The 25,989-nt window shown below is 42.3% G+C and overlaps 1 protein-coding gene across 8 annotated transcripts in view; it reads left to right on the forward strand.

Moving 5' to 3' along the window:
* Window positions 1–25,989, forward strand: part of LOC121284791 (myc box-dependent-interacting protein 1-like) — a 163,680-nt gene that overhangs the window by 78,519 nt on the left and 59,172 nt on the right. For 7 of the 8 annotated variants that reach the window (XM_041200463.1, XM_041200464.1, XM_041200466.1 and 4 more), the window contains exons 4-8: window positions 427–521; window positions 1,283–1,378; window positions 3,383–3,490; window positions 6,793–6,885; window positions 20,539–20,624. In XM_041200463.1, the coding sequence (XP_041056397.1) occupies window positions 427–521; window positions 1,283–1,378; window positions 3,383–3,490; window positions 6,793–6,885; window positions 20,539–20,624 (478 nt within the window). The remainder of the gene's footprint in view (window positions 1–426; window positions 522–1,282; window positions 1,379–3,382; window positions 3,491–6,792; window positions 6,886–20,538; window positions 20,625–25,989) is intronic. The other variant, XM_041200465.1, reaches the window with a different exon arrangement.

Raw genomic sequence — 25,989 nt, forward strand, 5'->3', positions numbered from 1 at the left:
CTTAAAGTTAAGTAGACGAGATCTATATTTCCTTGGTATTTAGAATTAGTGGCAATCTCATTGAAACATAATTTTTAAAGGGCTTGACTGGGTAGATGCTGAATAATTGTTTCCACTGTCTAGGGAGCATTGAACATGCGGTCACAGTCTCAATTAGGGGTCCATCATTTTAGGATTGAGAAACTTCTTTACTCTGTTGCGGAGCTATGGAGTTGTCTACCGCAGAGCTGTAGATGCTCAGTTCTCATGTACACTAAAGACATATTTGGCAACTAAAGGGGATGTGGGGGTGGTGTGGGAAGGTGGAGTTGAGGTAGAGGGTCAATGATGATCCCATTGAAGGGCTGAATGGCCTACTTATTTCTGATCTAATGTTATAAGCAGCTGAAACATAACTGACTGCAAATTTAAAATTTTGTTCTAAAGCTATGCATGAAGCCACAAAGAAGCTGTCCGAATTGTTGGAGGAAATTTATGAACCAGACTGGGTCGGCAGAGAAGATATTCATTCTATTTCTGAGGTTAGACTTTTTTTGTTTTCATGCTTTCATGCCACTTGCTTCCCCAAAGGTCTCCATGAATTATGGGCAACCTTGAACTTTGCTCTGCCTGTCTTCCGCTCCAATCTATAGGAGGCCTACCTAGAGTGTGAAAATAAATATCAGGGACTGACTTCTACACTTGTCTCTCTGAATAAGTTATGTTCTTGTTAAAATGACAGCAGCAGCTAGCTTCAAACACAGTCGATTGTTTAACTACTGATAACTAACTTGGGCTGTCTAATTCTTCTTACCCTGTTATGACTTACCTTACAAGGTGGAGCGGAGTGGGGGTGGTGGTGAGAAATAACTTTATTTCCCTAGAGTTCTTAATGAGGTGATCTTGTTGAAACATAACATTCTGAGTGCTATTTGTTCCCTGGCTGGGGAATCTAGAACTAGGAGTCATAGTCTTAGAATAAGGTGTCAGCTATTTAGGACTGAGATGAGAAATTTCTTTCAGAGGGTTGTGAAACTTCTCTAACCCAGAGAGCTGTGGATGCTCAGCCATTGAGCATTTTCATGCCGAGGGATTTTTTTGGGCTTACAAAGAATCAAGGGATAGGGCAGTAAAGTGGGAGTCAAGATAGAAGTTCAGTCAGGAATCATGGATAGACTTGATGGGCCTTGTGGCCTGCTCCTCCTATTTCTTGTGTTCTGTTCTTTCAACTAAAATAAGTTTTTTGGTTTGTTATTTGTAAACATTTATCATTTTTGCATGACGTCTATTCATTTACTTTCAGGATGGTGACCTTCTCTGGACTGACTATCACCAGAAGCTGGTGGATCAAGCTCTCCTGACACTAGACACTTACCTCGGCCAATTTCCAGATATCAAAGTACGGATCAAATAATTTTTGCTTGTTTGCCATTTATTAAATGAGCGGGATTCATTGATCCCATTTTTAAAAAAATGTGACTAACATCCCCAATTGTGTGTTGATTGTTGTTGAAATTATAAATGGTTTTGACATTTCCTTAAATTGTGTTGCTGTAGAATACTTCAAAGGACTTTATAGGTCACTGGGTTATGCTTTAAGGAGCAGATACTACATATTTATTTGAGCAACGATGAAGGTTATTGTTGGCAATGTTGATAACGGTGAGGAGATTTGATTGATTGGGTTACAAAAATTCTGGCTGAGTGTTAGTTGTTGGGAGGGTATTGTTATGATCCCTGTGGAGACCAATAGCATTTAAAGAGAAATTTGAACTTCAGTTGAAAACTGAAAAGGATGACATGACAGATTTCACTTTTAAAACTCCTACTGTAATGAATGACAAGGTACTATTGATTACACCCTTCGATTTGCATGCAACTTATATACTGAAGCATAAAAAGGGGAACATTTCTTATACTTATCACCATGGAATTACAGTCCTTACACCAGTTGTTGTTTTTCCCCTCTTTTCCCTTCTGCCCAAAAGCTTGGAGCCAGCAAGCCTACTTTTAGCACAGCTGTCCTTGCCCTTTGTTCCCGGTTGAGAGAACTTCGCAGAACTCGGCTAGTTCCTTGACTAAGCCAGGCTTGTTGTTGGGTAGAATTTGGAAATAATTGAATGACCTCCTTCGATTCAACCTATGTTTAAAGACACAGTCCAAAACCTAATTGTATAACCCTCAATTTTAACAGCATGGTTTTTGAGGTGAGGACCGAGGGAAATAAAGATGGCACATCTTTGGGAGGATTAGGTGAGACTTGTAGGGGTGCTGGACCAAGAGGATGATCTTACAGAAGAGGCCACACCTCGACTTAAGTAATTTGCAATGTCCGGAAGTCATGACAGATGTTACGCACTAGCACGGACCTGAGGGCCAAATGGGCAGTTTCTGTGCTGTAAATAGTTTGTAGATTTTTGTATTATTGGGGCTTGGAGAGATGGTGGATAAGGAGGATATTGAAGGTGAGGCCAGAGGGATGGGAGTGGGAGACTTTGGATTAATTCAGTGGGTGGTTTCCTGCCTTCTACTGCTAATTGGTGACCTTGATAAATGCAGGTCCATTTTAAGAAATTAGACTTTGCATTTACATTCCTCCTCCTGTGACAAACTGTCCTTTCTCTAATTTCAAATGCAGTTGTTTGCTAAACGTGTGACTAATTATTCCTTTATTAAGCTTGGTAGACAATAACGACATTATCGCAAATGCTAACTTGCCAACTTTGTAAAAGCCCTTGGCTAAACTCAAACTTTCCCGCAGGCTGGATTTGTCTTGTGTATGATGCATAAGGTTAAATTTACAAGCATTTTGGAGAAGTTCAGACTGGTACAGGACAGGAGGATATTTGGCCCATTGTGCTTGTGTCTGCTCTTTGAAGAGTAAATACAATTAGTCCCACATTCTTGCTGTTGCTTTGCAAATTGTTTATTATGAGTGTTTATTAAATTCCCCATTGACACTACTATAGAATCTGCTTCCACCACCCTTTTCAGGCACAGTGTTAGATGTTGCCGTGGCTCATTGTTTGTATTTTGAAGTTGTATTGATGGTTTTGACCTCCTTTTGGAATCAATGATGCATATCCTGTGACATTTGCCCATAGAAGGTCAATGTGAAACCTTTTTTTCCAATGCTAGGTAAGGGAATCTAAAGCTTAAAGCACCATGCCATGGTTAGAAATCCACAGCTGTGGGTATGACAGTCATTGAATAGTGATACCCAAGTAAGGAGTGAGGTATTTGATAACTTCAATATTTGATAAGGCCTTTTTGATGTTTCACTGATTTGAGACAGAACGGAGAAAGGATTGTGCGTATTCACCTTTGCAGGTGAAATCTTTATTGTGAATCTCCTTTTACCAACTGCATGGTTCTTTTTTTTTAAAAAGCATTTCTCTTGTAGACTCGCATTGCGAAGCGTGGGAGGAAGCTTGTTGACTACGACAGTGCAAGGCATCATTACGAATCTCTCCAAGGTGCAAAAAAGAAAGATGATGTCAAAATAGCCAAGGTAAAATATGTTGCTTATTCACAGAATCATGTCACACAGAAGGAGGCTATTCAATCCAGTGTACCTGTGCTGGTTCTTTGAGCAATCCAGCTAGGCCCACTCCTATTACACTCTATCAATAATCTTGTAAACTGTTTCATTTCAAGTATTCATCTAATCCCCTTTTGAAAATTGCTATTGAATCAGCTTCCACCTTTTTCCCCCCCAGGCATTCCAGATGATCGCATCTCGGTATTTAATTTTCAAAAAACTTTCCCCTTTGGTTCTTTTGCTAATTACCTTGAATGTATGTCCGATAGTTACTGACCTTCCTGTCTGTGAAACCAGTTTCTTCTTTATGCTCACCCTGTTATAAACTACCATGAAATACTCAGTCACCTTTATCTCTAAGACCCAGTTCTGAGATTATGGTGTGTATAAGATTTGATAAAGTGGCTAATTTGCTTGTTAACTGTAAGTGCTCATTTATGTTGCACAGGATGGAATCACTTGAAGTTTTTTTTTTTAAGTAAGATGACCAGAAATGAGGGTGGAAAATATTTGAAAATGGTGTGACTGGTATAGCGATGTTTCTGAAGCACTAAGGAGTGCCCTGATGGAACTGCGGTAACTTATTTTGCTCCACATTGCCAGCGTCTTGCTTGTGTTGACTTACTGCAAATTGAAGACCCTTGGAAATCTTCTAAATGGCCATAGTGGGTTGATGCTTCAAATTGAAACATCATCTGCCATCCTGGTAATGGAATTTTTGCTCCGCAGTGGTGTTGATGGAACGAGTAGAAAATCCTTTGTTGCATTGGTCTGGTCTGTCTTGAAAAGTTGCATATCTAAGCTAACTTTCTTTGGTTTGCCTTCACTCCAGGAACTGTTGCTACTGGATAATCTCGGAAATGCTCATGTGAAGCTTCCATTTCTATTTAGTTTGCACTAGAAATTGACTCTAGTCCTAGGCTGTTTTGCTGGGATGGCAGCTGTTCCATGGGTTTTTTTCCCTCTGAAATGCTGCTTGCATCATGGTGCCAGTCTGCCTTAATTCACCTGTCAAACTCTTACTTATGTATGGCTTGGAATATTTTGCAATGTTTTAGTGTTTTTAATGAAGTTATTGTCCATCTAATTTGGTAGACTAGCAATGAGAAGAGCCAGCCCTTCAAACTGGTTTTACTATTCAGTTAGATCATGGCTGACCTGTACGTCAAATCCTTTTAACCTTCTGAGCAGCTTGGTTTACTGCTGTAGAGGGAAGTCATTAAACTGAGTTATGGCAATCCCCCTGATTATTTATATTCAAAGTTTCTCTCCCTGATCTCTTGCTCCAAAATTTCAGGGGAAACTAACTGGTTGCACAATACCAATGGATAGAACAATTAATGCAAAGAACGAATGACTGAATATGGAGGTTCTTGTAATCATCAACAATGTGGATGGGGAGGAAAGTCCACCTTGGTTTCTTTGTGCTATTCCTGCCTGGTGATGGTATGTTACAGTTCACTGAGCCAGTTGTGGCAACATGCAAGTTGTAGCCTGAAGCTATGGATAGTAGAGGCTTCAATATTCTTTCCATTGCATGGATGACCAGAAATCTCCCCCACTCTTAAGGCCTGCTATTATTGGAAGGATTTGCAGGTTGATAATCTGTTTGGCTGTATTATGAACCTTTCTTGGCCATTTAAGTCTTAGGGTGGGACTCAAATCTGGAGCTTCTGGCCCAGAGGCAGGGCTGCTACCTATTGTGCCACAAGATTTCCCTGTTCTGTTTACATAGCTTTCAACATTGCATTAATGTCCTCTAACTACCTGATACAAAAGGTGGTGGAAATCTGGAACTCCCTCATAAAGCTGTGGGCAATTGAGAATTTCAAGACTTGAGGTTAATGTTTTAATAGACAAGGTTATTAAGGGTAATGGAACCGAGGTAGTTAGTTGAAGTTTTCTTTTCTTTCATGGGATGTGAGCATCGCTGGCAAGGCCAGCATTTGAGTGGCTTACTAGATCACTTCAAAGGGCTGTTAAGAGTCAACCACATTGCTTTGGGTCTGGAGTCCCATGTAGGCCAGACTGGGTAAGGATGGTAGGTTTCATGGTCACCATTACTGAAACTAGCTTTCAATTCCAGATTTTATTAATTGAATTTAAATTCCACCAGCTGCCATGGTGGGATTTGAATCCATGAGCACTATCCTAGGCCTCTGGATTACTGGTTCAGTGATATTACCACTACACCATCCTAGTCATTTCCCTTGTCATTGGGTGTCTCAGGGCTGAAGGCTATTGCAAATTGACCTAGAATCTGATGGCCTGCAGTGGTCTGGTGTGAATGGCCATCCCTGGGTAAGTAGCAGGAGAAGCTACTGTTGACCTCATGTTACTAGGCTAGGAAACGGTACACAGAGAATAGAGCTCTCCTAATTCTAGCTTGCTTTCCACTGACCCTCTGCTTGTGATTGTGGGTGAATGTTGGAATGTGGCTGGGTTATGATGCTCACCACTCAGCCACTTGTTCATATCTGCCCCTTTTTTTTTGAGGGGCAGTGGTGAAATACTATCCCTACCAGAGGTTAGCACCACAAGAAGGTGCCACGAATCCTTGTGTTTTCAGTTTAGATTTGCAGCTTTGGTTTATCTTTTTTCTTAAACGCACTCTCTTGTGAAATGATTGTTCCTCTCAGGCCTTAAGTCAACTGTTGGGATGTATGGGGAAGTTTCCCTTTTTTTTTTCTCTCCCTTTCCCCCTCTCTCTGTCCCTTGAATCAACCAAGCTTTAGGAGCAGAGTAACAAGGTGGCTGTAGCTGGTGGTTAAACTTCTACATGTGAATCCTGGACCAAAGCCAATCCTGACTGCTTGCACCACTTGAGGAGAGACTTATCTGCAAACCACTCACTAGTGCACTTAATTTATGCCCTTGTTGCCCATCCTACCATCCAAGCACACTGACAGCATGCTCTTGTGGGTGATTTGGGGGTCTGGACTTTGGAACCATGTACTAAAGTGTTTCCATGTGTTGTATTGTTGAGATTGGTAATTTGCTGTGACTAACTGCTCTTTTGTCTCATTAACTATTCTTTGCAGCTGACCTGCTCTTGTTTAACTGTTGCTGGGAAGTCCATGAGAAGCTGGTGTATCTGTGGCTCGGTGCTGTTGATTATAACAATGTTTTTCCACCCCCTCCCCTTCTAATCCTTTACCTGTCTTTTTCACCGCTTTCCCCCCCCCCCTCCCCTCCCACTGACTTACCAAGCTGTTGCTCTTGCTGTAATCTTTCTGTGTGCTTTTTTTTTTTTTGTTTATTTTCCTCCCTAGCCTGTCTCGTTGCTTGAGAAAGCTGCGCCTCAGTGGTGCCAGGGGAAACTTGTGGCGCATATCGTTGCTCAGTCAAATCTGCTCCGAAATCAGGTGACCACATTGTTCCTTTTTTGGCCTTGGTGTGGTGTATCTGTGGCTGCGCTTTACTGTCTGTGTTGTGATAAGTGCTTTAAGCTCTTTGCGTCTCTGTCTTGAGCACTTCAAAAAGTTGCAGCTGGTGGCAGCTCTCTCCATTAGGCACTAGATTATAGAAGGACCAATTTTGTTTTTTTCTCTTTCTTTTCCTCTCCCCATGGGAAGTGACCATTCACAGTGTGGAAGTGAGCAGAGACCCCCGTGAAAACGGACCTGAAACTGAGCCGATTCTTGCTGTTCTCAAGTCTTATACAGCTCATTAATACTTGTGCCCAAGTTTGGAGTTGTTGAGGTCATCCCAGTGACTAACTGTAGTTAGTTTAGAGCTTAGTTGAGAGCCAAGTTGATGTTGATTCGGGACCGTGGTTAGCTGGATCAGCCCACACCCAACTAGAGGTTGTGTTGTGGTGCAAGTAGAGGGGAGGGGGTTTAAGGGACAGTTTTTAAAAAAAAAAATAACTCTCTAACAAACTGGTGAGCAAGTTCTTCATTTTCATGCTTTTCAACCACGAAGTCTATATGAAGAAGGAACAGTTATAAAAATGCTTGCTGACAGGTCCTGCAGCAGTATTTGCTTCTAAACTTGTTCTCTTGATTTTGCATTGCAAGACCAATTTTTTTTTAACATTTTTTTTATATCCCATCCTTAGTTGCCCCAAGAAAGTTGGTGATGGGCTCCTGTCTTGATCCACTGGAGTCTATGTGGCTATTCTTTGTAGCATTTTCACACAATGAGAGACTTGCTTGGCCGTTTGAGGACTGTTGACAGCCAGCTACTGATAGAGCAAAATACTATGGTAGTTAGGGTTGCCAAATCTATTCCTCGAGGTTTCGTGACCCGACCCTGCCCCCCCACCCCCATGCTCCAGCCATTAGTCAACACATGCATCCTTGTGATGCATTACCTTCCTATGCCAATCGGAAAGCAAAAAGGCTCCTTACCAATTGGGTGATACTTGACTGTCAGCCAAACAGTCTTTTTCTCGTCGCTTTCAATATTTTTATATCTGACCAAGAGAAATGGTCAAAAAAAAAAGTACTAATCTTTAATGTCCTGATATTTTTTTCCAGGGTTGCTCACAGCAATGCCCTGGAGAATGATCTTCAATTCCTGGAGACTCCAAGCCAATCCTGGCGGGTTGACTACCTTAATGGTAGCTAGAAATCAAAAGTTTAAAAATAGAATATGTTGTAAATACTCAGTAGATTAGGGAGCATTTGGAAAGAGAAGCTGTGAATGTTTCAGAGCAATAACCTTTTGCTCCAACCTGAAGCGTTAATTCTGTTTAGCTTCCCAGATGCTGCCTGGCTTGCTGTGTATTTCCAGCATCTCCATCTCCAATTATTAAGTCAGCCAAACTCGTTGTGATGCTGGGGCCACATAGGCTAGATCGAGTAAGGATGGCAAAATTCCTTCCTTAAAAGATGTCAACCAGTTGGGTTTTTTTAAATTACTCATTCAATCTAATAATGGCTTCAAAAATAAAGTCAGATTCTTAAACTACCATGATGGACTTTAACTGGTTTTTTAAAAAAAAAAATTCTTCCCTGAGATGAATCACCGGAAAGGCCATTGTTGCCCATTTCTAATTGCCCTTGAGATGGTGGTGGTGAGACGACGACTCAAACTGCTGCAGTCCAGGCCTCTGGATTACAGGTCCACTTCACCCCATATCCTGTCTGAACTTTTAACTCCCTTTAGATCTGTGGTGATCTGAGCACTTCACCCTGTAGTTTTATTTTTGACCACTGGCTTTGAAGCCTGCCCAGGTTGATGGACCAGATCATGTTGTTGCCAAACTGCACAGGGTTTAATCCCTGTTCTGGCTGGGCTGGATTCAGGACCTGCCTCCTTGCCCTGCCTATGATGGAGGTTGTGGCGCAGAGAACTGAAGAATAAAGATATTCTAGAGGTGGGAAAAGGAATAGGAGGATATGCTCATAGGGTTGGATGAAGAGGGGGGTGTGAGGAAGCTGACGTAGACCAATTGGGTTGTAAGTTCTCTATCTGTGCAAGCTGCACTGGACCCAAAGCTATCCGATCTGTTTGCTGTGTTGAAATTTTTGTCTGGAATTCCTGGCTACAGACTGGTGAAATCACACAATTCCCTGCACCTATAATACAGGAACAGGCAAAAATGAACGCAGCTAGTCCATACCTGGGGTGATGGTGAATCGTTTTTTAATTTGACTAGAAAGAGATGCCAGAAGTCTCCACATAAAGGAGGGACTGGGGGAGGGAGAAAGACCTGAATGCTGCTACCTCCTGACTGTTTTTGTAACCTGTGTGACTTGGCAGTTTTTCTACACAGCACCCATCTTCCCTGCTCGCCTCATTTAAAAATCAGGTCCAGTTAATGCATGTGGAATTTTAAAATAAGACACGCCTGGCAGTTCAATTTCTCTGAATTTTAGAGAGCTCCTACCCATGCTTGGGGTAGGTGCTTCACCTGTGGGCTCACTTCATTTGTGGCTCTTGGTGCCAACTGTTGTTCAGCTGGCAACAGCTTTGCCTCTGTCATAAAGCTCAGGGTTCAAATCCCACTCCTGAGACTTGAATGCCAAACTCCAGGCTGGCACTCTAGTGCAGTGCTGAAAAAGTTCTGCATTGTTGGAGGTCTCATCTTTTGGATGAGATGTTAAACTGAGGCCATGTCTGGTCTTTCAGGTCGACGTGAAAGATCCTGAGCACTATTTTGAAGATCAGCAGGGGAGTTGTGCCTGGAGTTCTGGCCAGTATTTATCCCTAAATCTGGTCATTTCACAAATAGCTGATGAGGGAGCTGGCTGTGTGCATATGCTTCCTACCATACATAAAGACCACCTACACTTCCAAATGATTTCATTGCCTTTAGAGCGCTTTGGGATGTCGTAAGATTTGTGAAAGGTGCTATATAAATGAGTTTTTTTCCCCTCATTCCTTCCTGCTTTAGTACATTTCTAGGTTGCCATGACCAGAGTGCAAGCAGATTGAGCTTTTGTTTGCACTCTATCTCTTTTGAAGCCAAGAATTCTTTCTTCCTCAGTTCAAGAAAGAACTTTTCTTTCAGGAAGTGCAAAACACTCCATAGCCAGTGAAAGCTTTCTAAAATGCTCTGGTTTTATGTGGGTGGGGAAAAAGTAGCAGCCTCTTGGTGCACAGCAAGATGCCACAAAATGACAAATGAGAGATATCTGTTACGATGTCCGAGACGTGAACGTTCACTCGTACTGTAAAACTTTTTTCCCCTGTGACTAATGCTGTGCTCTTTTGTCCCTTTTTTTGTTTTAGTTATCTACCTTATCAGAAAATTGGCACTCAACAATGTAATACTCCCCCCAGCGTAGCTCTGAACTGGCGACCTGGTTTATTTTTCCCATTAATGTTTTTTTACAAAGTAATAAAATAGGAAATGACATTGAATAAAATTTGGAAGGAAATGAAAGACAGATAAATGAGCAAACATATGACGTTTAATCATGTTTTAAATTAAACAGAGAAGAAATAATATTTTGAATTTTATTGCTAAACATTTGTGTGCAAGTTGAAAGTTTTTAGAAAAATTTAGGGGCCCAGTGAGACTTTTTTTTTTTCTTGCCTTTTTATCCTGGCAAATACATAGACCCGTTGCAGTAGCTTCAGTATTATGTTGGTATTTATGCTGTGCATGAATCTCCTCCCACCCCACATCGTGGAACAGAAGGATAATCTGATAAAAACGTATTTCTCCCTGATGCTTATCGAGCTTCCTCTTAATCCCTTCTATGCTATTTGCCTCATCCATTCCCTGTGGTGGTGAGTCCTACATTCTAACCACTGCCTGGGTAAAGAAGCTTTTCCTGAATTCCCTATTAGATCTAAGTCCTTGAGTTTTGAACTCGTATGCGGAAGCATTTTTAAAAAACCTTTTTTTGGCTGCGTCTACACTTTCAAACCTGTCTAAAAACTCTATTAGCTCTGCCTTCTCCTTTTTTCTAGAGAAGAGCATCCTGGTCTGATCAGTCTTTCCTGATGGTTCCAACTAAGGGGCTAATTAAAAAGCTCATTATTGGCAAAAAAATCATCAATTATGTTGGTGAGTGGCATAGATGAGGATATGGGTTTGAACTATAATAAGCATTATTCCTATCAGAGACTTCTGATGGGAGTGCACTCAGTTGCTGTGATCTAGAGCACAAATTTGAATAATAACTTATGTACTTTGTATTGAAACGTCACTGGGCACTTAAAAAATGACATAGCCATAAAAGGAGATATTGGGACAACTGATCAAAAGCTTGGTCAAAAAGGAAGGTTTTGAATAACTTCTTATGGAAAGGTGATTGTAGAGAGGTGGAAAGCTGCAGGGAAGGTAGTCCAGAGCTTGGGTCCTAGACATCTGAAGGCAATGCCACAAAGGTTGGAACAGTTTAAAATTGGAGATGCACAAGTGGCTAGAATTAGAGGAGCACAGATATTGCAGAGGACTTTTTTATTCATTCAGGGGATGTGGGCTTCGCTGGCTGGGCCAGCATTTATTGCCCATCTGTAATTGTCCTTGAGAAGGTGGTGATGAGCTGCCTTCTTGAACAAGAACAAAAATAAAAATTTGTTTTTGTTTTGGATTTCCAGCATTCGCAGTTTTTTGCTTTTACCTTCTTGAACCGTTGCCATCCCATGTGGTGTAGATACATCCAAAGTGTTGTTTGGAACAGAGTTCCAGGATTTTGACCCAGTGACAGTGAAGGAATGGTGATATATTTCCAAGTCAGGATGGTGAGTGATGTGGAGGGGAACTTCCAGGTGATGGTGTTCCCATCTACCTGCTGCCCTTGGCCTTCTAGGTGGCAGTGGTTGTGGGTTTGGGAGGTGTTGCCTAAGGAGCCTTGGTGAATTCCTGCAGTGCATCTTGTAGATGGTACACACTGCTGCTACTGTGTGTCGGTGGTGGAGGGAATGAACGTTTGTGGATGGGGTGCCAATCAAGAGGGCTGTTTTGTCTTGGATGGTGTCCAACTTCTTCAGTGTTGTAGGAGCTGCACTTATCCAAGCAAGTGGGGAGTATTCCATCACATTCCTGACTTGTGCCTTGTAGATGGTGGACAGGCTTTGGGGAGTCAGGAGATGAGTTACTTGTCGCATGATTCCTAGCCTCTGACCTGCTCTTGCAGCCACAGTATTTATATGGCTAGTCCAGTTCAGTTTCTGGTCAGTGGTAACCCCAGGATGTTGATAGTGGGGGATTCAGTGATGGTAATGCCATAGAGCATCATGGGGCGATGGTTGGATTCTCGCTTGTTGGAGATGGTCATTGCTTGACACTTGTGTGGCACGAATATTACTTGCCACTTTTCAGCCCAAGACCGGATATTGTCCAGGTCTTGCTGCATTTGGACGTGGACTGCTTCAGTATCTGAGGAGTCGTGTATGGTGCTGAACATTGTGCAAACATCAGCGAACATCTCCACTTCTGACCTAATGATGGAAGGCAGGTTATTGATCAAGCAGCTGAAGATGGTTGGGCTGAGGACACTACCCAGAGGAACTCCTGCAGTGAAGTCCTGGAGCTGAGGTGACTGACCTCCAACAACCACAACTATCTTCCTTTGTGCTAGGTATGACTCCAACCAGCGGAGTGTTTCTTCCCCTCCCCCCACCCTGATTCCCATTAACTCCAGTTTTGCTAGAGCTCCTTAATGCCACACTTGGTCAAATGCTGCCTTGATGCCAAGGGCAGTCACATCTCACCTCGGGAGTTCAACTCTTTGGTCCATGTTTGAACCAAAGCTGTAATGAGGTCAGGAGCTGAGTGGCCCTGGCAAAACCCAAACTGGGCATCTGTGAGCAGGTTAATGTTAAGCAAATGCTGCTTGATAGCACTGTTGATGACCCCTTCCATTACTTCAGGATTGAGAGTAGACTGATGGGGTGGTAATTGGCCAGGTTACATTTGTCCTGCTTTATGTGTACAGGACATACCTGGGCAATTTCCCACAGCCGGTGTCGTAGCTGTACTGGAACAGCTTGGCTAGGGACGCAGCAAGTTCTGGAGCACAAGTCTTTAGTACTATTGCTGGAATGTTGTCAGGGCCCATAGCCTCTGCAGTACCCAGTGCCTTCAGCCGTTTCTCGGTGGTATCATGTGGAGTGAATCAAATTGGCTGAATAATGCCATCTGTGATGCTGGGGACCTCCAGAGGAGGCTGAGATGGATCATCCACTCGGCACTTCTGGCTGAAGATTGTTGCAAATGTTTCAACCTTATCTTTTGCACGGCTGTACTGGGCTTCTCCATTATAGAGGATGGGGATATTTGTGGAGTGTCCTCCAGTGAGTTGTTTAATCGTCCACCATCATTCTTGACTGGATGTGGCAGGACTGCAGAGCTTAGATCTGATCCGTTGTGGGATCGCTCAGCTCTATCACTTGCTGCTTATTCTGTTTGGTATGCAAGTAATTCAGGTTGACGCCACATTTTTTGGTATGCCTGGTGCTACTCCTGGCCTGCCCACCTACACTCTTCATTGAACCAGGGTTGTTCCCCTGGCTTGATTGTAAGGCTAGAGTGGGGGATCTGCTAGGCCATGAGGTTACAGATTGTGTTCAAGTACAATTCTGCTGCATCTGATGGTCCACACTGCCTCATGTATGTCCAGTCTTGAGTTGCTAGACCTGTTTGAAACCTATCCCATTTAACATGGTGGTAGTGCCACACAACACGATGGAGGTGTGAAGGTGGGACTGTGTGCAGTGGTCATTCCTACCAACACTCGTGGTAGGCAGGTTGGTAATGAGGTCAAGTATGTTTTTCCCTCTTGGCTTCCCGACCACCTGCTGCGGACCCAGTCTAGCAGCTATGCCATTTAGGGGTTCGGTCAGTAGTGGTGCTACCGAGCCAATCTTGGTGATGGACATTGAAGATCTCACTCTGAGAACATTTTGTGCCTTTGCCACCCTTGATGCTCCCTCCAGTTGATGCTCAACATCAGGAGCACTGATACATCAGCTGAGGAATGGCAGCATGTGCTAACCAGGAGATTTCCTTGTCCATGTTTGACCTGATGCCATGAGACTTCATGTTGATGACTTCCAGGGCAACTCCCTCATGACTGTATACCGCTGTGCCGCCACCTCTGCTGGGTCTTTGTGCCGGTGGACAGGACATACCCAAGAATGGTGATGTTGGAGTCTGGGATATTATCTGTAAGGTATGATTCAGTCTGTGAGGATGAGTGGGGGAAGGCTGTTGCTTGACTAGTCTGAGACAGCTTTGCCAATTTTGGCACTAGACCCCAGATGTTAGTATGGAGGACTTTGCATTGTCATTTCCGGTGCCTAGGTCCATCTGGTAGGTTTCAAACCTTTTTTGTGTCTTTGTTACAACTGTGTCAACCACATTGCTGTGGGTCTGGAGTTAGATATGGGCCAGACCAGGTAAAGAACAGTGAACCAGATGGGTGGTTACAACAATCGACAATGGTTTCATGGTCATCATTGGAATTAATTCCATATTTTTATTGAATTCAACTTCCACCATCTGCTGTGGTGGGATTCAAACCAGAGCAATACCCTGGGTTTCTGGATTACTAGTCCAGTGACAATACCACTGTGTCACTGCCTCAAACTGTGGGGCTGGAGGAGATTACAGACATGGGGAGGGGTGAGGCCATGGAGGGATTTGAAAACAAGGGTGTGAATTTTAAAATTAAGACATTGCTTAACTGGGAGCTTGTGCAGATCAGTGAGCACAGGGCTAATGGGTGAGCAAGATTGGTGAGAGTTGAGGCATAGGCAAGAGTGTTTTGGATGACTTTGAGTTTATCGAGGGCAGAATGTGGGAGACTAGCCAGGATAAGCAAATTGACTATGGCACTGTGGTACAGGAAGCCATTCATCTGTGGGGAGCAAAAAAAGCGTAGTGCTAATATGTGACAGTACAGTGATTGACACTTCTCTGTAGCAAAGAGCAAGAGCCTAGATGGCTGTTACCTGCCTGGTGCCAGGGTTTGGGACGTCTGCTTGAGGCTGGAGAGGAACTTGCAGTGGCAGGGGGAGGATCCAGTGGCCGTGGTCCAAGTATGCAACAACGAAATAGGCAGGGTGAGGGAGGAGACTCTGCATAGTCCATATGTGGAGCTAGGCACCAAATTAAGAACAACCTCAAAGATAATTTCTTGTTACCTAAGCCACGTACAAATTGTCATTGGACATATAAGTTTAGAGAAATGAATGCGTGCCTCAAAGATTGGTGTGGGAGAAGTGAGTTCTGGTTTGTGGGGCATTGGCACCAGTATTGGGGAAAAGTGGGATCTGTAGGGAAGTAGAAGGTTTTAAATTAAATAGTGGGGCAGGGATGAACGAAAGAGTAGAGACAAGGCAAGAAAGAAAGGTATTAATATGGGAAATGATAAATAAACTGACAGGAAGAGACAGGGAGTCCAAATCTAAGAGTGAATCAGTAGAGAAGGCTAGAAGCTACAAAATAAAAGGAAAAAAACTAAAGGATCTATCTAAATGCACGTAGCATTCAAAACAAAACAGATGAACTGAGTTATTTCAATTTGTACTATGATCTGATAGCCATTACAGAGACATGGCTACATGATGACATAGATTAGGACCCGAATATTGAAGAGTAACATTTAAGGAGGATTGGACTGGAAGCTAGGAAAAGGTGGAGGGATGGCTCTGTTAATTAATGTTGGTATTAGCACATTCTAAGTTCAGGAAACCAGGATGTAGAAGCATTTTTGGTTGCAATGAGAAATGACAATGACAAAGGCAAAAAATCACTTGGGAGTGGTGTACAGGCCCCCTAATTGTAACTACATGGTAGGACAAAGTATAAAAGAAGAGATAATGGGAGCTTGTCAGAAAGGTACAGCAATAGTCATGGGGGGCTGGGGTTTAAATCTACATAGACTTGAAAGATCAGATGGGCAGAGGTAGTGTAGCTGAGTTCATAGAATGTTTTTGACATTGTTTCTGAGATTGTTTCTCAGAACAGTATGTTCTGGAGCCAACCAGAGAGCAGGCTATACTATATTTCACCCCTCTCCTTGGATTCACCTAGTTCTGTTGAAGGGTCATGAGGACTCAAAACGTCAACTCTTTTCTTCTCTGCCGATGCTGCCAGACCTGCTGAGTTTTTCCAGGTAATTCTGTTTTTGTAGCAGGCTGTACTAGACCTGGTATTAAACAACGAGATAGGATTAATTGATAACCTCATAGTGAAGGCACCCCTAGGTTGCAGCAGGTATAATATGATTTGAATTTTATATTCATTTTGAGGGCGAAACGAGTGCATCCACGACTAGTAATTTAAACTTAAATAAGGGCATGAAAACAGAGCTAGCTAAAGTGAACTGGCAAATGAGGTTAAGGGCTTGGTCAATTAGAGGTTCAGTGGCAGGCATTTAAAGAGATATTTCAGAATACACAATATATACATTCCAATGAGAGAGAGAAATTCCAAGGGGATAACCCACCATCTGTGATTAACAAAAAAATTAAAGACCGTATAAAACTTAAAGAAAAAGCATATTTACGCTAAGATGGGTGGCAAGTCAAAATATTGGAAAGAATATAAAGAACAACAAAGAATGCCAAAAAGATTTGGAAGGAGGGAAATATTAGAGTATGAGAGAAAGCTGGCTAATATAAAGATGAATGGTAAGAGTTTCTATAGATATTTAAATAAGAGTTAACAAAGTGAGCATTAGTTTCTGCTTCTGGGGAATTAATATTGGAAAGTAGGGGAATGGCATATGAATTAAACAGGTATTTTGCTTTGGTCTTCACCAGAGCGGACAAGTAACACTGCAGAAATAGCTGTAAATGGGAGGGAGGAGGTTGGGAGATGTTGGGAGGAGAGTTACAATCACTAGGGAAGTGGTATTGAACAGTTTGTTGGTGCTGCGGACTGACACATCCCCAGGTCTGGGTGGACTTCACAGAATCTTTACAGTACAGAAGGAGGCCATTTGGCTCATTTTTCACCATAAGGTCTTGAAAGATGGCTAGTGAGATAGTTGATGCATTGGTTTTAATTTTTCAAAATTCCCTATATCTCGAGGAAACTTCCATTAGATTGGAAAATAGTGAATGGTGACTCCTTTATTTAAAAAGGGAGGGAGACAGAAACCAGGAAACTACAGGCCAGTTAGCCTAACATCTGTCATGGGGAAAATGTTAGAAGCTTTTATTGTTAAAGACATTATAGCAGGGCACCCAGAAAAATTCTGGGTGATCGTGCAGAGTCAACATGGTTTGGTGAAAGGGAAATCATGTTTAATCAACTTATTGAAGTTCTTTGAGGAAATAACATGTGCTAAGGATAAAGGGGAACCAGTGGATGTTCTGAGGTTCCCAGAAAGCATTTGATAAGGTGCCACCTCAAAGGGTTTTGCGGAAAATAAAAGATCATGGTGTAGGGGGTAACATATTGGTATGGATTGAAGATTGGCTAGCTAACAGGAAGCAGAGTAGGCATAAATGGGTCTCTTTTTCCGGTTGGTAGGGTCTGACGAGTGGTGTGCCATGGGGATAAGTGCTGGAGCCTCAACTTTTTACAATTCATATAAATGACTTGGATGAAGGGACCAAAGGAATGGCTGCTAAACTTGCTGATGACAAAGATACGTAGGAAAGTATATTGTGAAGAGAACATAAGGAGGCTACAAAATGACATGGGTTAAGTGAATGGGTAAAGCTCTGGCAAATAGAGTATAATATGGGCAAATGTGCAATTGTTCATTTTGGCAGGAAGCCTATTATCTAAATGGTGAGAGATTGTAGAGCTCTGAAATGCAGACGGATCTGGGTATCCCAGTGCATGAATCTCAAAACTAGTATGCAGGTACAGAAAGTTTAGGAAAGCTAATAGAATGTTATCATTTACTGTGAGGGGAATTGAATAGAAAGTAGGGAAGTTATGCTTTAGCTGCATCGGGCGCTAGTAAAACCAAATCTGGAGTACTGTGTATAGTACTAGTCTCCTTATTTAAGGAAAGATGTAAATGCGTTGGAAGCAGTTCAGAGAAGGTTTACTAGACCAATAGCAGGAATGGGTGGGTTGTCTTATGAGGAAAGGTTGGGTAGGTTAGGCTTGTATCTGCTGGAATTTAGAGCAAGAAGTGACTTGATTGAAACATAAGATCCTGAGGGGTCTTGACAGGGTGGATGTGGTGTGGATGCTTCCTCTTGTGGGAGAATCTAGAACTAGGAACCACTGTTTAAAAATAAGGGGTTGCTCTTTTAAGACAGAAGATTTTATCTCTCGAGGGTCGTGAGCCATTGGAACTCCTCGTCAAAAGACAGTGGAAGCAGAGTCTTTAACTATTAAGGCAGAGCTGGATAGATTCTTGATTAACAGGTGGGCAAAAGATTATTGGGGGTAGGCAGGAATGTGGGGTTGAAGCTACAATCAGATCAGCCATGATCCTGTATGACCGAGCAGACTTGAGGGGCTGAGTGGTCTACTCCTGTCCCTAACTCGTATGTTCGTATGAGTACATTGGAATTGTCAAGTCTAGTAGTATTGAAGGCATTACTGAGGGTTTCAGCAGTGGATGAGCTGAGATGGGTGAAATCAGGTGATGTTACAGAAGTGGAATTAGGGGCTATCGTGATGAAGTCGTCAGTAAGAAGTTGGAAGCTCTGCTCTGGGTCAAATATAACACGTTGCAAAGAGACTGGCTTAATCTCGCACTGCCACTAGGGTACAGGATGGCATCAGTAGCTAGGGAATGAAGTTTGGAGTGAAGACTGAACTATGATTTCAGTCCTCCCAATATTTCATTGGCAATAGTGATGCCTTGAGTTTACACAAACCAAAGTTGGCGTTTGAGAGGTGTGTATCTGGTGAAAAGGGGCTGTTGAGAAGGATAGAATATATGGACTTGCATGTATCACATTCACTTTGGTCCGTGTAAATAGTTGAGTGGGCAAAAAATTAGGTGGAGTATAATGTGAGAAAATAAGTGATCTGGGTGTCCTTGTACATGAATTACAAAGTTAACATTCTGGTACAGTAGCTAATTAACCAGGCAAATTGAATGTTGGCCTTTATTTTCAGGTTGATGGTGACTAAAACTAGGTAAGACTTGCTACAACTGTATGGGGCATTGGTGAGACCACACCTGGAGTATTGTATGCAGCTTTGTTCTCCTTATGGAGTGATATAGTGCCACGGAAGACAGTTTGGAGAAGGTTCACTAGGTTGATTCCTGGGCTGAAGGGATTGTCTTATGAAGAAAATTTGAGCAGGTTTGGCCAATACTCAAGGAGCTTGAGTGAGAGATGATTTTATTGAAACATAAGATTGAGCGGACTTGACAGGATAGATGCTGAGAGGATCCCACCCCCCCCCCCCCCATCTTGGGGGAATCTGGAACTAGGGGATGGAGTTTTCAAATCCATCTCCTCAATGAGGAGACTTGAGGGTCATTACTTTTTGGAATTCTCTACTGCAGAGAGCAGTAGAGGCTGGGTCATTGAATATATTCAAGGCTGAGTTACAGATTTTTGCCAAATAAGGGAGTCCAGTGTTATGGGGGGGGGGGGGGACGCAGGCAGAAAAGTGGAGTTAAGGCCACAATCATATTAAATGGCGGAACAGGCTCAAGGGGCTGAATGGCCTACTCCTATTTCTTATGATCGCATTATCTTAATGTCAACATTTGAGCACTTAAAACCCTCTCCTCCACCTTTATTTTATAATTGAGGGGTAGAACCCATTGTACCATCTCCTGTGGCTAGAGGTTAGTTCAAGACGACAATCAGTATGGTGATATTAAATTTAATCATGTACAATTAGGTACACTTGGTGACAGGCAGTATGTAAAATGGATGGATGTTGCCCTAATTCTTTGGAGAACAAATGATCATGTCTTGAAGCTGTCCACCCCTTTGGTCTTTATTACTGCTCTGCTCTTTCCCCAGAGGCATATTTTATATATTGCCATTCCATGTGGTAGCCCTGGGACTATAAAGTCATCTCCCCTCAGCCAGTCAGTGGCATGGTAGCCCATTGAATCCATGGATGGGCATGCTTCTAGTTTGCTCTTCCATGGCATTTTCCAGCAGTGCAACTTCTACTCTCTTAACTATAGTTTTTCTTAGGATTGTGTTGCTGTAAATGACAGCACTGCTGTGTGAGGCAGAACCATGCAAACCAGCATATCTCTGCTTCATCGCAGTTCAGTCGACCTCAGCTGGTGCACAAATTGAGGTTGCTTTAGATTTCACTGGCTTGAGATTAGGAAGGTGAAAGATAAATTGTCTCATGATCCTTGCTCCTGATCGCTTTCCAGATTCGGTGTGAGTGGGGATATTGGCTGTGATGCGCTCTGTAGTGGAACAGCTGATTAACGCCTCTCTGACTACGTACTACCAACAGTGAAGGGAAAAAATTGGTGGTTGCGGGAGGTGGAAATTTTTAGAGAAATGTGGTTTTAAATTTCTGGAATATTGGTCTGACAGCATCTGCTACCCTATGTAGAAGTCTGAGTACCCTAAATGTGTGACATTTAGTCTGGCAGTTGAACTTCAGTCTTCGAATTAGCTAATGCTTTGGCTTAGACTTTCAGCCTATCATTGTTTTTAAAATGTCAGTTGTCAATTATTTGGGTTTTTTTTTATGTTTAAAGGCAGAAGAAGAATTTTTAAAAGCCCAGAAAGTGTTTGAGGAAATTAATATTGACTTGCAGGAAGAATTGCCATCACTATGGAACAGGTGAGTGGTTGGTATATTGACTTTTTTCTATTATATTGGGAGATGTTGGTGGCTGATCTAGCTTGTGCAAGTCAATGGAAGTCTGAGTCTTTACTTTTAATGCAAAGATGAAATCTGTACAGTTTTTGACACACGCTGGGCCTGATTAACATTTTGAGTCTGTATGACCTTTCTTCAGAGCTTTGAAGAGGAGTCATAAGGACTTGAAATGTTAACTCTGTTTCTCTCTCCACAGATGCTGCTAGACCTGCTGAGCTTTTGCAGCATTTTGTTTTTTGTTTCAGATTTCCAGCGTCTGCAGTATTTTTCTTTTTTTTGTTTAAACTGAGTGAGTTATAACCTTGCCCTGAATGTAGTAAGAAACAAAATGCTGTGAACATTCAGGTCAGGCAGCACCTGTGGTGATGAATTGATCTCTGTCATTAAAGCTCAATATAAACTCAAACCTTTTTGATTAGGCACTATGTAGCCTTCTGGGCTCCACATTGAGTTCAACAATTTCAGACCCTAATCTCTGCTGCCACTTTAGTAGCTTTCTCTCTCTGCAGATTTTGGCTTTACTTGCATATTGTCTTGTTTTTGCTTTCAGGCAAACTGTTAGTCATTCTGCCATTCGCACCTCCTCTAGAGACATTTTTTTGTTCCTTTACTTGTCCCGTTACGGCTCCCTTTGGCCCTGCACCATTAACTTTTTTTTTATAATTTCATCTCTGTTTTCCACCCTATCAAAGACCTTCCCTTTTGTGTTCTCGAAATTTCCAAGACCCCAGCTTTCACTTGTTAAAAGCTAGAAATGTAATAGGATTTTCCCAGTTCTGATGAATGCTCATCAGCCTGAAACATAACTGTTTTTTGCCACAGATGCTGCTTGTGCACAGAATGTTTCCAGCATTTTCTGTTTTTACTTCAGATATCCAGCATCTACAGTATTCTGCTTTTTGATTTTACTTCTGAAACATTCTATAGTCAGTGTTCGAAGCCTTTCACTTAAAAATTGCCTAGTACAGTCTTTCTCTTTCTTTAACTCTACGTGAGGTTAAAAAAATGTACAGCACAGCAGGAGGTCATTTGGCCCATTGTGCCAGTGCTGGTTCTTTAACACAGCTATTCAATTAGTCTCCATTGAATTGCAATTTTTCGCCAATTACTGTCGACTTTGCACCCATCATTCTTTCAGACAGTGCATTGCAGATTGTCATAACTGTATAATAAAAAAAAAATCTCCTCTTGCCTCTGGTGCTTTTGCTAATTAACTTAAATCAGTGTCCTCTGGTTACTGACCCTTCTGCCAGTTGTTTTGGAAAATGCCTTAAATACTCCCTTTCTATCCCAATGGCCACCCCCCCACCTCCCAACAGTAGCTCAACTGATTAAAGTATTCAGTTGCTAAGCTGTACACACCAGTATGTCTGTTCTGTTCAAGATCTGTAGCAAATCACCCAGGGGCAGTGAAAAGTGGTCAATAAATTTTTACTAGACAAGGATTTACAAGGATTATGGGGTCAAAGCAAGTGAATGGAGTTGAGATTCTGATCAGCCATGAACTCTGAATGGCAGAACATGCTCAAGGGACAAAATGGCCTGTTCCTTGTTTCTCTGCTGCAATATCTTGAAATGGTATTAGCTGAGGATTGATTATTTTTTAAAATATTATTGCAAAGATCATGAAAACATTCTCAAGTTCTGGTGAAATGTGTTCCCATTACTCTATATTGTGGATAGGTCTCTGGCAGTGCAGGGAGAGTGGGAGGAGGTGCTGTAGTCTGTCCACATTGTCTACATTAATCATATCGTTCATTTCCAAATTGGATACAGGTGGGGCTAAGAATTGCTGAGATAAGTGAGATCTAATGTGTAACATCTGTCACCCAAAAACTGACAAGGTTCAAGCATCTGGATGTGTTTCCTGGATTATTAGTCTGGTTGCACAGTTTGTGCTTGCTCAAGTGTTGCTTTAGTAAAGCAGGTCAGCAAGGAGCCTGTATTCACTTGTAGCATTTTGTTAAATTCTTGCTTTTAACCTGACCATGGTATTTTCCTATTTGAGAGACAATCAAAACCTAGCACTTTTCCACACACGAGTAAAGCACCATCCCTCTGCCCCACTCCAACCCCCATTGCAGTATTGGTGCAAGAGCGAGACAGGATGTGAAAATTGAGGAAGGAATATGTGGGACAATTTTCTTTTTTAAATGCTTCTCACAAATGGTTAAAACTTGGCATTGCCCAAATTGGGCTATTCTAATGGTTGATGTTTACTTACTCTTTTCTACTTCCCATCTCCACCACCTCCCCCACCCCCCACAAAAGTGCAATGTTTAATTTCCTCCTGTCCCTTGTCCCAAGAAATTCTTTGTTCAGAAGAAAGGTGGCAAGTAAGCATTTGTGGCCTACATTTATCCTAGTGTAACCTAGGTTCACAGAAAAGGTGGGATAGAGCACAAATGCTAGATATCTGAAGTAAAGCCTAGAACTAGGGGTCATAGTCTCAAGGTAAGAGATCAGCTAATTAGGACAGATGGAGAAATTTTTTCATTCATTGTTGTGAATCTTTGAAATTTTCAGTGGTCAAGTATGTTGATTTTTTGGGCACTATAGGAGTATCTAAGGGCATGGGAAAAGCAGAGTTGATCTTGAAGGGCAGAAGAGGCTTGAGACTGTATGGCCTACTCCTGTTTTTTTTACATTCGTTCATGGGATGTCGGTGTTGTGCTAGGCCAGCATTTATTGCCCATCCCTAATTGCCCTTGTTCAGAGGGCATTTGAGTCAAGCACGTTGCTGTGGGTCTGGAGTCCTATGTAGGCCAAACAGCAGATTTCCTTCCCAAAAGGACATTAGTGAACTAGATGGGTTTTTGCAACAATTGTTGTAAATGTTGCAAAGTGGGATTTGATCCTGGGTTCTGGAATACTAGTCCAATATGCCATTGCCTCCTCATGTGTTTATAACAACCACATGAGGAGTGAAATGACTCCCCTATTCTATCCCTCTAGACCTGACCGTAACCGGGTCTCTGTGAATTCAAAAGGATGCAGACATTAACTCAATGTCTGTGCTTACCCATTTACCTGCTGATTGCAAAGAAACCAGTCTGACAGGCGTTCTTGAGTTAAGCACAAAGGGTTTAGTCGTTTTATTGAGCTAACAACCCACCCAGGTAAAGATATAAAGATTTAAACAAGGTAAACCCACTTCCTGACAATTGCAACACACACAAGCATTCAAAATTACAAGTTCTCAAGTATGAAGTTGTGACCTTGGTCCATACCCTTAATAACCTTTAACAGATATCTCTTAATTTTTGGCCATATTAACTTTTACTGATAAAAGACAAATAATAGAGTTCATTGTGTCCTTCACTGGCATCTTTGGTTGATGCAAAATTTTTCCACAGTGGTCTTGAAACTTGAAGAGTTAAAGCCAATATAAACTGCAAATTCTGGAGACAATCTTTTTATGTAATCCACCTTTTCCAAAATTCTTCCTCTCTCATGCACATGTCACATCATTGTGACATATTTTCTTCAAGGTATGGGAATATTCCACTGAGATGGTCCTGTATGCCTTGCTGTTTCTGTTATGGCATTTGTTGAGAGAGATTTAGTTAATTTTGTGTATCTTAAAGCATAGGCACAGGAGTAGGCTACACCTCAAGGCTGCCATTTAATGAGATCCTGGATGACCTGTGACTTAGCTCTATATATTTCCTTTGGTCCGTATCCTTAAAACCTATTAACACATCTATTTATCGCAGATTTAAAATGATTTTTTTTAAAAAATTTGTTCGTTCATGGGACCTGGGTGTCACTGGCTAGGCCAATATTTAGCCCATCCCTAATTGCCCTTGAAGGTGGTGGTGAGCTGCTGCCTTGAACTGCTGCAGTCTGTGGTCTAGGTATATCCACAGTGCTGTTGGGGAGTTCTGGGAGTTTAACCTAGTGACTGTGAAAGAATGACGATATAGTTCCAAGCCAGGATGATGTGTGGCTTGGAGGGGAACTTGCAGTTGGTGTTCCCATGCATCTGCTGCCCTTGACCTTCTAGGTAATAGAGGTCGTGGGTTTGAAAGGTGCTGTCAAAGATGAGTTGCTGCAGTGCATGTTATGTGTGGCACACACTGTCACTATGCGTTAGTGGTGCAGGGAGTGAATGTTAATAATGGTGGATGGGGGTGCCAATCAAGTGGACTGCTTTGTCCTGGATGGTGTTGAGGTTCTTGTGATGTTGAAGCTGCACTCATCCGGCAAGTAGCAAGTATTCCATGACATTCCTGAATTATCTTGTAGATGACACAGATGGCTTTAGGGAGTTAGAGGCTGAGACAGCAAGTAACTCACCTGACCTCCTCTTGTAGCCATAGTATTTATGTGGCTGGTTCAGTTACAGTTCTGGTCAATGGCAACCCCCAGATTGTTAGTATTCTGCAATGGTAATGCCGTTGAATGTCAAGGGCGATGGTTAAATTCTCTCTTGTTGAAGTTAGTCACTGCCTGGCACTGATGGACATGATATAAAAACAAAAAACTGTGGATGCTGGAAATCCAAAACAAAAACAGAATTACCTGGAAAAACTCAGCAGGTCTGGCAGCATCGGCGGAGAAGAAAAGAGTTGACGTTTCGAGTCCTCATGACCCTTCAACAGAACTGATGGACATGGGCTGCTTCAGGAGTTGTGAATGGTGCAATCATTGGCAAACATTCTCCCTTCTGACCTTTATGATGGAGAGGTCATTGAAGCAACTGATGGTTGGGCCTAGGACAAAGCCCTGAGGAACTCTTGCAGTGATGTCCTGGGACCGAGATGATTAACCTCTAACAACCAACTGAGCACTCTTTGCAGGTTGTGGAAGAGAATTCCAGCTCCTCCATCCTTCACGTATAGAAGTGCTTCCTAACTTCACTCCTGAAAGGTCTCACTCTAACCTTTAGACTCTGTCCCCTGTTTCTAGAAATATAAGTTTCTCCTAACTTGCCATATCAGTTGCTACTAATACTTCAAACTTGCATCAGATCACCACTTAACCTTCTAAATTCCAGGAAACACAACCCTCGTTTGTGGGATCTCTCCTTGGACTTGAGAGTTACATTTGCTGGAATAACACTTGTAATGTATGTGATGCCTCCTCAAAGGCCAATATATCCTTCCCCTTAAGGTGTGGTGCCCAGAACTGCTCATAGCACTCCAGGAGTGGTCTAACAAGGGCTGTATAGCTGAAGCATGACTTCTACCCTCTTGTATTCTGTTCCTCTAAATATAAAAGCGAGCATTGCATTAGCCACCTTGTTTGTACCCCTCCATAACATTTTTTAAGGATATATGTATTTGGACCTCCACTACTTCTAACCCTTCACCATTTAGAAATC

The sequence above is a fragment of the Carcharodon carcharias genome, chromosome 12 (assembly GCF_017639515.1).
Source record: "Carcharodon carcharias isolate sCarCar2 chromosome 12, sCarCar2.pri, whole genome shotgun sequence".
NCBI classification, from domain to species: Eukaryota; Metazoa; Chordata; class Chondrichthyes; order Lamniformes; family Lamnidae; genus Carcharodon; species Carcharodon carcharias.